This window comes from Oncorhynchus kisutch, linkage group LG15 (genome assembly GCF_002021735.2).
Source record: "Oncorhynchus kisutch isolate 150728-3 linkage group LG15, Okis_V2, whole genome shotgun sequence".
In the NCBI taxonomy this organism is placed as follows: Eukaryota; Metazoa; Chordata; class Actinopteri; order Salmoniformes; family Salmonidae; genus Oncorhynchus; species Oncorhynchus kisutch.
Window position 1 is genome coordinate 61,861,955 of NC_034188.2, and position 13,805 is coordinate 61,875,759.

At 42.9% G+C, this 13,805-nt stretch overlaps 1 protein-coding gene across 3 annotated transcripts in view; it reads right to left on the bottom strand.

Annotated features, from left to right (window-relative positions):
* Window positions 1-11,264, bottom strand: part of LOC109905638 (periostin-like) — a 46,786-nt gene extending 35,522 nt beyond the window's left edge. For 2 of the 3 annotated variants that reach the window (XM_031790730.1, XM_031790729.1), the window contains exons 1-2: window positions 10,936-11,125; window positions 9,744-9,842 (exon numbers count right to left, since the gene is read on the bottom strand). In XM_031790730.1, coding sequence (XP_031646590.1) covers window positions 9,744-9,842; window positions 10,936-11,051 — 215 coding nt within the window. In that variant the 5' untranslated portion in view covers window positions 11,052-11,125. Of the gene's footprint in view, window positions 1-9,743; window positions 9,843-10,935 lie in introns of all 3 variants that reach the window. The other variant, XM_031790728.1, reaches the window with a different exon arrangement.
* Between the last annotated feature and the right edge of the window lie 2,541 nt (window positions 11,265-13,805).

Genomic DNA, 13,805 nt, shown 5'->3' on the forward strand with positions numbered 1-13,805 from the left:
CTCCCAGTTAGGGGGAGTGATGAGCTCTACAGCAGAGTCTCACAACTCAATCGCTGGTTGAAAAATGTTTTCTGCCCCTCCCAAAAGATAGAATTTGTAGATAATTGGCCCTCTTTCTGGGACTCACCCACAAACAGGACCAAGCCTGACCTGCTGAGGAGTGACGGACTCCATCCTAGCTGGAGGGGTGCTCTCATCTTATCTACCAACATAGACAGGGCTCTAACTCATCTAGCTCTACAATGAAATAGGGTGCAGGCCAGGCAGCAGGCTGTTAGCCAGCCTGCCAGCATAGCGGAGTCTGCCACTAGCATAGTCAGTGTAGTCAGCTCAGCTATCACCATTGAGACCGTGTCTGTGCCTAGACCTGGGTTGGGCAAAACTAAACATGGCGGTGTTCGCCTTAGCAATCTCACTAGGATAAAGACCACCTCCATTCCTGTCAGTATTGAAAGAGATCATGATACCTCACATCTCAAAATAGGGCTACTTAATGTTAAATCCCTTACTTCAAAGGCAATTATAGTCAATGAACTAATCACTGATCATAATATTGATGTGATTGGCCGACTGAAACATGGCTTAAGCCTGATGAATTTACTGTGTTAAATGAGGCCTCACCTCCTGGCTACACTAGTGACCATATCCCCCGTGCATCCCGCAAAGGCGGAGGTGTTGCTAACATTTACGATAGCAAATTTAAATTTACAACAAAAAAAAATGACGTTTTCGTCTTTTGAGCTTCTAGTCATGAAATCTATGCAGCCTACTCAATCACTTTTTATAGCTACTGTTTACAGGCCTCCTGGGCCATATACAGCGTTCCTCACTGAATTCCCTGAATTCCTATCGGACCTTGTAGTCATAGCAGATAATATTCTAATCTTTGGTGACTTTAATATTCACATGGAAAAGTCCACAGACCCACTCCAAAAGGCTTTCGGAGCCATCATCGACTCAGTGGGTTTTGTCCAAAATGTCTCTGGACCCACTCACTGTCACAGTCATACGCTGGACCTAGTTTTGTCCCATGGAATAAATGTTGTGGATCTTAATGTTTTTCCTCATAATCCTGGACTATCGGACCACCATTTTATTACGTTTGCAATTGCAACAAATAATCTGCTCAGACCCCAACCAAGGAACATCAAAAGTCGTGCTATAAATTCACAGACTACACAAAGATTCCTTGATGTCCTTCCAGATTCCCTCTGTCTACCCAAGGACGCCAGAGGACAAAAATCAGTTAACCACCTAACTGAGGAACTCAATTTAACCTTGCGCAATACCCTAGATGCAGTTGCACCCCTAAAAACTAAAAACATTTCTCATAAGAAACTAGCTCCCTGGTACACAGAAAATACCCGAGCTCTGAAGCAAGCTTCCAGAAAATTGGAACGGAAATGGCGCCACACCAAACTGGAAGTCTTCCGACTAGCTTGGAAAGACAGTACCGTGCAGTACCGAAGAGCCCTTACTGCTGCTCGATCATCCTATTTTTCAAACTTAATTGAGGAAAATAAGAACAATCCGAAATTCCTTTTTGATACTGTCGCAAAGCTAACTAAAAAGCAGCATTCCCCAAGAGAGGATGACTTTCACTTTAGCAGTGATAAATTCATGAACTTCTTTGAGGAAAAGATTATGATTATTAGAAAGCAAATTACGGACTCCTCTTTAAATCTGCGTATTCCTTCAAAGCTCAGTTGTCCTGAGTCTGCACAACTCTCCCAGGACCTAGGATCAAGAGAGACGCTCAAGTGTTTTAGTAATATATCTCTTGACACAATGATGAAAATAATCATGGCCTCTAAACCTTCAAGCTGCATACTGGACCCTATTCCAACTAAACTACTGAAAGAGCTGCTTCCTGTGCTTGGCCCTCCTATGTTGAACATAATAAACGGCTCTCTATCCACCGGATGTGTACCAAACTCACTAAAAGTGGCAGTAATGAAGCCTCTCTTGAAAAAGCCAAACATTGATCCAGAAAATATAAAAAACTATCGGCCTATATCGAATCTTCCATTCCTCTCAAAAATTTTAGAAAAGGCTGTTGCGCAGCAACTTACTGCCTTCCTGAAGACAAACAATGTATACGAAATGCTTCAGTCTGGTTTTAGACCCCATCATAGCACTGAGACGGCACTTGTGAAGGTGGTAAATTACATTTTAATGGCATCGGACCGAGGCTCTGCATCTGTCCTCGTGCTCCTAGACCTTAGTGCTGCTTTTGATACCATCGATCACCACATTCTTTTGGAGAGATTGGAAACCCAAATTGGTCTACACGGACAAGTTCTGGCCTGGTTTAGATCTTATCTGTCGGAAAGATATCAGTTTGTCTCTGTGAATGGTTTGTCCTCTGACAAATCAACTGTAAATTTCGGTGTTCCTCAAGGTTCCGTTTTAGGACCACTATTGTTTTCACTATATATTTGACCTTTTGGGGATGTTATTCGAAAACATAATGTTAACTTTCACTGCTATGCGGATGACACACAGCTGTACATTTCAATGAAACATGGTGAAGCCCCAAAATTGCCCTTGCTAGAAGCATGTGTTTCAGACATAAGGAAGTGGATGGCTGCAAACTTTCTACTTTTAAACTCGGACAAAACAGAGATGCTTGTTCTAGGTCCCAAGAAACAAAGAGATCTTCTGTTGAATCTGACAATTAATCTTAATGGTTGTACAGTCGTCTCAAATAAAACTGTGAAGGACCTCGGCATTACTCTGGACCCTGATCTCTCTTTTAAAGAACATATCAAGACCATTTCAAGGACAGCTTTTTTGCAGCACTACGTGAGCAGCAGCACTATGTGAGCAGTAGCAGCACTATGTGGGCAGCAGCACTATGTGGGCAGCAGCACTATGTGAGCAGCAGCACAAGGTGAGCAGCAGCACTATGTGAGCAGCAGCACTATGTGAGCAGCAGCACGAGGTGAGCAGCAGCACGAGGTGAGCAGCAGCACGAGGTGAGCAGCAGCACGAGGTGAGCAGCAGCACGAGGTGAGCAGCACTATGTGAGCAGTAGCAGCACTATGTGAGCAGTAGCAGCACTATGTGAGCAGTAGCAGCACTATGTGAGCAGTAGCAGCACTATGTGAGCAGTAGCAGCACTATGTGAGCAGTAGCAGCACTATGTGAGCAGTAGCAGCACTATGTGAGCAGTAGCAGCACTATGTGAGCAGTAGCAGCACTATGTGGGCAGCAGCACTATGTGAGCAGCAGCAGCACTATGTGAGCAGCAGCAGCACTATGTGAGCAGCAGCATTATGTGAGCAGCAACAAAGTATGTGAGCAGCACTATGTGAGCAGCACTATGTGAGCAGCAGCAGCACTATGTGAGCAGCAGCAGCACTATGTGAGCAGCAGCATTATGTGAGCAGCAACAAAGTATGTGAGCAGCACTATGTGAGCAGCACTATGTGAGCAGCACTATGTGAGCAGCACTATGTGAGCAGCAGCAGCACTATGTGAGCAGCACTATGTGAGCAGCAGCAGCACTATGTGAGCAGCAGCACTATGTGAGCAGCACTATGTGAGCAGCAGCAGCACTATGTGAGCAGCACTATGTAAGCAGCACTATGTGAGCAGCAGCAGCTCTATGTGAGCAGCACTATGATACAAGCAACAGAAGTATGTGAGCAGCAGGACTATGTGAGCAGCAGCACTATGTGAGCAGCATTATGTGGGCAGCAGCAGCACTATGTGGGCAGCAGCAGCACTATGTGAGCAGCACTATGTGGGCAGCAGCAGCACTATGTGGGCAGCAGCAGCACTATGTGGGCAGCAGCAGCACTATGTGGGCAGCAGCAGCACTATGTGAGCAGCAGCAGCACTATGTGAGCAGCAGCAGCACTATGTGAGCAGCAGCAGCACTATGTGAGCAGCAGCACTATGTGGGCAGCAGCACTATGTGGGCAGCAGCACTATGTGAGCAGCAGCACTATGTGAGCAGCAGCACTATGTGAGCAGCACTATGTGAGCAGCACTATGTGAGCAGCACTATGTGGGCAGCAGCACTATGTGAGCAGCAGCAGCACTATGTGAGCAGCACTATGATACAAGCAACAGAGGTATGTGAGCAGCAGGACTATGTGAGCAGCACTATGTGAGCAGCAGCAGCACTATGTGAGCAGCAGCACTATGTGAACAGCAGCAGCACTATGTGAGCAGCAGCAGCACTATGTGGGCAGCAGCACTATGTGAGCAGCACTATGTGGGCAGCAGCACTATGTGAGCAGCAGCAGCACTATGTGAGCAGCACTATGATACAAGCAACAGAGGTATGTGAGCAGCAGGACTATGTGAGCAGCACTATGTGAGCAGCAGCAGCACTATGTGAGCAGCAGCACTATGTGAGCAGCACTATGTGAGCAGCAGCAGCACTATGTGAGCAGCAGCACTATGTGAGCAGCACTATGTGGGCAGCAGCAGCACTATGTGAGCAGCACTATGTGAGCAGCAGCAGCACAATGTAAGCAGCACTATGTGAGCAGCAGCAGCTCTATGTGAGCAGCACTATGATACAAGCAACAGAGGTATGTGAGCAGCAGGACTATGTGAGCAGCACTATGTGAGCAGCAGCAGCACTATGTGAGCAGCACTATGTGAGCAGCAGCAGCAGCACTATGTGAGCAGCAGCACTATGTGAGCAGCACTATGTGGGCAGCAGCAGCACTATGTGAGCAGCACTATGTGAGCAGCACTATGTGAGCAGCAGCAGCACTATGTGAGCAGCAGCACTATGTGGGCAGCAGCACTATGTGAGCAGCAGCACTATGTGAGCAGCAGCACTATGTGAGCAGCACTATGTGAGCAGCACTATGTGGGCAGCAGCACTATGTGAGCAGCACTATGTAAGCAGCACTATGTGAGCAGCAGCAGCTCTATGTGAGCAGCACTATGATACAAGCAACAGAGGTATGTGAGCAGCAGGACTATGTGAGCAGCACTATGTGAGCAGCAGCAGCACTATGTGAGCAGCAGCACTATGTGAACAGCAGCAGCACTATGTGAGCAGCAGCAGCACTATGTGGGCAGCAGCACTATGTGAGCAGCACTATGTGAGCAGCACTATGTGAGCAGCACTATGTGGGCAGCAGCACTATGTGAGCAGCAGCAGCACTATGTGAGCAGCACTATGATACAAGCAACAGAGGTATGTGAGCAGCAGGACTATGTGAGCAGCACTATGTGAGCAGCAGCAGCACTATGTGAGCAGCAGCACTATGTGAGCAGCACTATGTGAGCAGCAGCAGCACTATGTGAGCAGCAGCACTATGTGAGTAGCACTATGTGGTCAGCAGCAGCACTATGTGAGCAGCACTATGTGAGCAGCACTATGTGAGCAGCAGCAGCACAATGTAAGCAGCACTATGTGAGCAGCAGCAGCTCTATGTGAGCAGCACTATGATACAAGCAACAGAGGTATGTGAGCAGCAGGACTATGTGAGCAGCACTATGTGAGCAGCAGCACTATGTGAGCAGCAGCACTATGTGAGCAGCAGCAGCACTATGTGAGCAGCAGCACTATGTGAGCAGCACTATGTGGGCAGCAGCAGCACTATGTGAGCAGCAGCACTATGTGGGCAGCAGCAGCACTATGTGAGCAGCAGCAGCACTATGTGAGCAGCAGCAGCACTATGTGAGCAGCAGCAGCACTATGTGAGCAGCAGCAGCACTATGTGAGCAGCAGCAGCACTATGTGAGCAGCAGCAGCACTATGTGAGCAGCAGCAGCACTATGTGAGCAGCAGCAGCACTATGTGAGCAGCAGCAGCACTATGTGAGCAGCAGCAGCACTATGTGAGCAGCAGCAGCACTATGTGAGCAGCAGCAGCACTATGTGAGCAGCATTATGTGGGCAGCAGCAGCACTATGTGGGCAGCAGCAGCACTATGTGGGCAGCAGCAGCACTATGTGGGCAGCAGCAGCACTATGTGGGCAGCAGCACTATGTGGGCAGCAGCAGCACTATGTGGGCAGCAGCACTATGTGAGCAGCAGCAGCACTATGTGAGCAGCAGCAGCACTATGTGAGCAGCAGCAGCACTATGTGAGCAGCAGCAGCACTATGTGAGCAGCAGCAGCACTATGTGAGCAGCAGCAGCACTATGTGAGCAGCAGCACTATGTGAGCAGCAGCAGCACTATGTGAGCAGCAGCACTATGTGAGCAGCAGCAGCACTATGTGAGCAGCACTATGTGGGAAACCTCTCTGTACTATGTGGGCTCTGTCCTCTCTGTCTGTACTCACTGAGTTTCCAATGTTTCAACCTCCAACCAGTAAATTTGGCTGACACATTACTGCCCCATCAGAGCCAGGATCCAGCAGTGAACCACAGTGGCGCCCCTACGGCGTCCACACTCACCATACCATAATAACCACCATAACCATAGTAACTAGGACCTTTATAATGCATGTGGTTGTGCATTGATGTTTCGTGCAAGAGTTGAAGGCTTGCTTGGGTATAATCTTAAATCTTGTTCCTTTGATGTTCATTACTAAACCCTCTGAACTCCTCTTCTTCAGACTAATCTTTGTTTCCCAGCATACACTGGATGAAGAGAGTGTATTTGATGGTCCGTCATCCTCCTAGATTAATCTTGAGTGCTATTCATTTTTATGTTAATTTAACCTATCCTTCTTAACTGCTCTCCCTCTCAAATTCAAATTCAGGCATAGTTCCGTTAAAGGTCTCTTTGTTTCTCAACATCTTCCTACATCCTCTGATGTTGGTGACAAAATAAGTCAAAGATAACACAGACCTTTGTTATCTTCCCTAAAACTCCCTGCTTCATTCCAAATGGAGCCCTATTCCCTATATTGTGTACTACTGTTGGTTCTGGTCAAATGTAGTGCACTATATAGGGAATAGGGTGCCATTTGGGACATACCCTAAAAATTCCTGACTGGTTTTAAAGGGTGATCGTAAATCTACACACATACCCGTTTAACACGTACCCCGTATAATCCGTACCATATCACATACCCCGTACCGTAACACATACCCTGTATAACCCTTTACCATATTACATACCCTGTACCATAACACATACCCTATATAACCCCGTACCATATCACCTCCCCCGTTCCATAACACATACCCTATTTAACCCTGTACCGTATCACATACTCCGTACCATAACACGTAACCCGTATAATCCGTACCATAACACCTAACCCGTATAAACCGTACCATACCACGTATAATCTGTACCATAACACATAACCCGTATAATCTGTACCATACCACGTATAATCTGTATCATAACACATAACCCGTATAATCTGTACCATAACACATAACCCGTATAATCCGTACCATACCACATATAATCCGTACCATAACACATACCACGTTTAAACCGTACTTTAACACATAACCCGTATTATCCGTACCATAACACATACCACGTATAATCTGTACCATAACACATACCACGTATAATCTGTACCATAATACATAACCCGTATAATCTGTACCATAACACACACCACGCATAATCTGTACCATAACACATAACCCGTATAATCTGTACCATAACACATACCACGTATAATCTGTACCATAACATATAATCCGTATAATCTGTACCATAACATATAACCTGTATAACCGTACCATAACACATACCACGTATAATCTGTACCATAATACATAACCCGTATAATCCGTACCATAACACACACCACGCATAATCTGTACCATAACACATAACCCGTATAATCTGTACCATAACACATACTACGTATAATCTGTACCATAACATATAATCCGTATAATCTGTACCATAACATATAACCTGTATAACCGTACCATAACACATACCACGTATAATCTGTACCATAACACACAACCCGTATAACCCCTACCATAACACACACCACGTATAATCTGTACCATAACACATATTACGTATAATCTGTACCATAACACACAACCTGTATAACCCCTACCATAACACACACCACGTATAATCTGTACCATAACACATACCACGTATAATCTGTACCATAATACATAACCCGTATAATCTGTACCATAACACACACCACGCATAATCTGTACCATAACACATAACCCGTATAATCTGTACCATAACACATACCACGTATAATCTGTACCATAACACACAACCCGTATAACCCCTACCATAACACACACCACGTATAATCTGTACCATAACACATATTACGTATAATCTGTACCATAACACACAACCTGTATAACCCCTACCATAACACACACCACGTATAATCTGTACCATAACACATACCACGTATAATCTGTACCATAATACATAACCCGTATAATCTGTACCATAACACACACCACACATAATCTGTACCATAACACATAACCCGTATAATCTGTACCATAACACATACCACGTATAATCTGTACCATAACATATAATCCGTATAATCTGTACCATAACACATAACCCGTATAAACCGTACCATAACACCTAACCCGTATAATCCGTACCATACCACGTATAATCTGTACCATAACACATAACCCGTATAATCTGTACCATAACACATAACCCGTATAATCCGTACAATACCACATATAATCCGTACCATAACACATACCACGTTTAAACCGTACCTTAACACATAACCCGTATAATCCGTACCATAACACATACCACGTATAATCTGTACCATAACACATACCACGTATAATCTGTACCATAATACATAACCCGTATAATCTGTACCATAACACACACCACGCATAATCTGTACCATAACACATAACCCGTATAATCTGTACCATAACACATACCACGTATAATCTGTACCATAACATATAATCCGTATAATCTGTACCATAACATATAACCTGTATAACCGTACCATAACACATACCACGTATAATCTGTACCATAACACACAACCCGTATAACCCCTACCATAACACACACCACGTATAATCTGTACCATAACACATATTACGTATAATCTGTACCATAACACACAACCTGTATAACCCCTACCATAACACACACCACGTATAATCTGTACCATAACACATACCACGTATAATCTGTACCATAACACATAATCCGTACCATAACACATACCACGTATAATCTGTACCATAACACATACCACGTTTAAACCGTACCATATTCGACTCTGGAACTGATTCAAAGCCTCACGAAAGGCACATAAATCTGTTACATTGACTTCCAAGTGAAGGAATGTGACCCCTGGCTGTATACCAACGGGGGAGTTGGGATATGCAAAAAAAAAACATTTCCAATTCACATGTGTATTAATACACACTTACTTGTACATATGTGAAAAAGGACAAATATAAGCACCCACTTAATAATTATTGTTATTATTATTATTATTATTATTATTGCTATTATTAAGCTCTGCTCTGAGGTTCTGTGGTTTCCATGGCACTAGGGAGCATCCAGGTGTCATTTGGACATTTCTGTGTGGTACATGAGACTACGTCATTCCTGGGTTCATATCTGTTCCTAATGGAACCCTATTCTTTGTATAGTGCACTACTTTTGACCAGAAGCCTACGGACTCTGGTCAAATGTAGTGCACTATACACGAGGCCATGTTGGACACATCCCCTGTGGTCCACACAGTGGTCCCTATCAAAGCCCTGAAGCTAAACCTAGCAGTGTCATATTATTCATCTTTGAACCCAGAGGGAAGAATGTGTCCAGGAGGAGCCTAAAAAAGAACTAGAAGTCACTTACGCTTTCTTTCCACAGATGGCCCCTTGATACCAGTTACGACACGTGCTGAAGTACTTCTTCTTGGTCCCCATGACCTGCTGCAGAGCGCACACGTTGGGTCTAACGGTCGCCAGGGAAACAGAGGAGACAGAATGTTAAATGAACACAGTTGGAATAGCTAAAGTGTTCTGCATGCAGCATACCATGTAGTAAATACTATATGTCTGATTTCTTATCCTTATTTCACTTTCACAGAATATTTCACTTTTGTTATTTCACTTTTGTCAATTTGGTAATATTTTCTTTCATAAAAATGTATCTGACATGGCAAGTTCTTTACATGAATCTGTACCATCCAGAAGGCGAGGTCAGTACGAGTGCATCAAAGCGGGGACCGAGAGACTGAAAAACAGCTTCTATCTCAAGGCCATCAGACTGTTAAACAGCCATCACTAACATAGAGTGACTGCTGCCAACACACTGACTCACATCTCTGGCCAATTTAAAAAAATATATAAATGGATGTAATAAATGTATTACTAGTCACTTTAAATAACACAACTTCAATAATGTATACATATCCTACATTACTCATCTCATATGTATATACTGTACTCTATACCATCTACTGCATCTTGCCTATGCCGCACGGCCATCGCTCATCCATATATTTATATGTACATATTCTTATTCATCCCTTTACACTTGTGTGTATTAGGTAGTCATTGTGAATTTGTTAGGTTACTTGTTAGATATTACTGCACTGTCGGAACTAGAAGCACAAGCATTTTGCTACACTCGCATTAACATCTGCTAATCGTGTGTATGTGACCAATAACATTTGATTTGATTTGATTTGACATTAGCTCTTAAATGTAGTTTGGTGAACTTTAAAGCATGATCAATTTATCATTTATGAAATAATCATATTCAGAATTAAAGTCTCTGTAAATTATTATAAAAGCAGAAAAATAGTATTGTTTCAACTCAGCAAAAGTTTGCATTAAAAATGACTTTTACATGACACATTTGTAGAGACTGTGTATGGATCAGCATAAATCAGTGACTGCAGAGCAAGCCCTTCAGATAATAATAGTAATACTAACAACAATAATAATACAAATAATAATAGCAATAATAATAACAATACTGCTACTACAACTACTTCTATTACCAATATTAATAACAACAATAACCAAAATAATAAACTTACCCCTCTTTTCTTGCTCTGACTTTACTGTGGTAGACTATCTTATCATAAGAAGAGTCCACCATGTCAAAGTTAGACAGGACAAACACAGCAAGGAGAGCTGCAAACAGGATCTTCATGATGATATCCCAGGAAGCTCCTTCAGGTACACAGGAACACTGAGAAATGGGATCTGGCTGGGGAGAGGGAACTTATATAGTAGGAGAGACTCACTAGGCTGGCTGGTTGAGGAACTAAGAGGGAGAAATGCAACACATCAAAGTCAGAGCCACGCCTGGACCACCCAGCACCCCTTCAAGACCATGTTACTCACTCCTACGCTAATACTGTGTGGTGGACATGCTACTGTACAGGGAAATAGTTGTAGGATTAACGGAAGGTGTTTTGTTATTGTTATTGTTATATTGTTATTTAGTAATCATTTTCATACTGATAATTTGCTCTCACTTCAGATTTTGTACTTCAGACTCTGTTGAGATTACGTTTAAATTGAGATTATGTTTAAATTGAGATTACGTTTAAATTGAGATTATGTTTAAATTGAGATTAAGATTAAATTAAGATTACGTTTAAATAGAGATTACATTTAAATTAAGATTACGTTTAAATTGAGATTACGTTTAAATTGAGATTACGATTAAATTAAGATTACGTTTAAATTGAGATTGTTTAAATTGAGATTACGATTAAATTAAGATTACGTTTAAATTGAGATTACGTTTAAATTGAGATTATGTTTAAATTGAGATTACGATTAAATTAAGATTACGTTTAAATTGAGATTGTTTAAATTGAGATTACGATTAAATTAAGATTACGTTTAAATTGAGATTACGTTTAAATAGAGATTACATTTAAATTAAGATTACGTTTCAATTGAGATTACGTTTCAATTAAGATTACGTTTAAATTAAAGGAAAAACCAAGACAAGATCATACATATGGTATTCACTTATGCTATGGAAATCACATGCCTGTGGAAACCACACTGGTATGTAGAAGCCAGAACATAGATCCACCGTTCCTGTCTGAAAACAAGTAGCTAGACAGAGTTATCTTGTTCTAGTCAGACAAGGTCCAGACAGACATGGTTCCATATTGCAGCATTAGTCACCTCTGTGAACAGGCAGGCACCACTGGAGGCTGTAAGTCATTGTATTCAGAACAAAGCTGGCCACCAGATTTAAAAAGCAACAAACACACTCCAGATGGACTTAAAGGAGCTAAGTCCTCCAGTGCCAGTCACTGATCTGTATATCAACTCCTAATTATTAAACCACACAAACAAAACTCACACTGAGGTAGGAGTGAAAAATGGATTCTGTCAGAAGTAAGTTTGTGTTTAGCCCCACCTAGGGGACTGAGGGGAGTGTGACATAGAGGAGCCTATGACTATTGGAGAGGATAAGAGTGTGTAGAGGAGAGGAGGTTCAGAGTGTGGCTGTAAATACCAGAGCCATATGAACTCTTTAATACACTAGAGATGTTAGGGAGGGAGGCCTCGCTCAGCCTGTCTGTCTACACGTCAGAGGAACAAACAATGCCACAAACACAAGCCAGGGTCTCATACATCCAAGAGCCTTTAAAAACTCAATTGTTGTGGGAGGAAATTTGAGAAATTCCCAGTGATGCATTATGGGCATAAAACATCCAGAAAACATAACACCCTTCTAAAAACGTTTTTGTGTAAGAGAGCCCTCATACCAGTGTTTGTGTAAGAGAGCCCTCATACCAGTGTTTGTGTAAGAGAGCCCTCATACCAGTGTTTGTGTAAGAGAGCCCTCATACCAGTGTTTGTGTAAGAGAGCCCTCATACCAGTGTTTGTGTAAGAGAGCCCTCATACCAGTGTTTGTGTAAGAGAGCCCTCATACCAGTGTTTGTGTAAGAGAGCCCTCATACCAGTGTTTGTGTAAGAGAGCCCTCATACCAGTGTTTGTGTAAGAGAGCCCTCATACCAGTGTTTGTGTAAGAGAGCCCTCATACCAGTGTTTGTGTAAGAGAGCCCTCATACCAGTGTTTGTGTAAGAGAGCCCTCATACCAGTGTTTGTGTAAGAGAGCCCTCATACCAGTGTTTGTGTAAGAGAGCCCTCATACCAGTGTTTGTGTAAGAGAGCCCTCATAACAGTGTTTGTGTAAGAGAGCCCTCATAACAGTGTTTGTGTAAGAGAGCCCTCATACCAGTGTTTGTGTAAGAGAGCCCTCATAACAGTGTTTGTTGGTGATATGGGTCTGTTATCACTTAACTTCTAACAGAAAGGAACAAGATAATTTATTTCTATTATCTGTTGATTGTTTGCATGTGTTTGAAATGACATTTTTAAAATGAGCTGTGCAACTTTACTGTACCTTTGGAAATGGGGCAATCGAATCAAATTCTTTCTCAGAGCTACTTGAAGAGTTGAGTCTGCACCAAACAAAACCAACTAACAAGTCAATCATTGTTTTGAGCTGCCTCACATGCGCTATGAGAGACAGCGATATGTGAGGTTGGCAGGACCATAGAGATAACCCTACCGTCAGGGAGGGCAGTCTCTCTCTCTCTCTCTCTCTCTCTGGTTAGATGAACAGAACACGCCTACTGTTCACTAGATTCTGCACAAACAGCGGAAACTACACAGTACACAGTACACAGCATACACACCAGAAACTACACAGTACACGTCCCCTGAACCCTAACACTCACAGTTTATGATGCATGCGGTGGAGAATGCAGGCAGTTGTTTACAGCCCATAGTCCAAAATCAGGGTTTCCTGACTCCAATCTCTGTCATTGTCAAGCCAAACATCCACCACATCCATGGTGATTTGATACAGTTTAGAATCCTATTAAACAATCTACAATCAATTCACTCTACAATCCATAATGAAGTA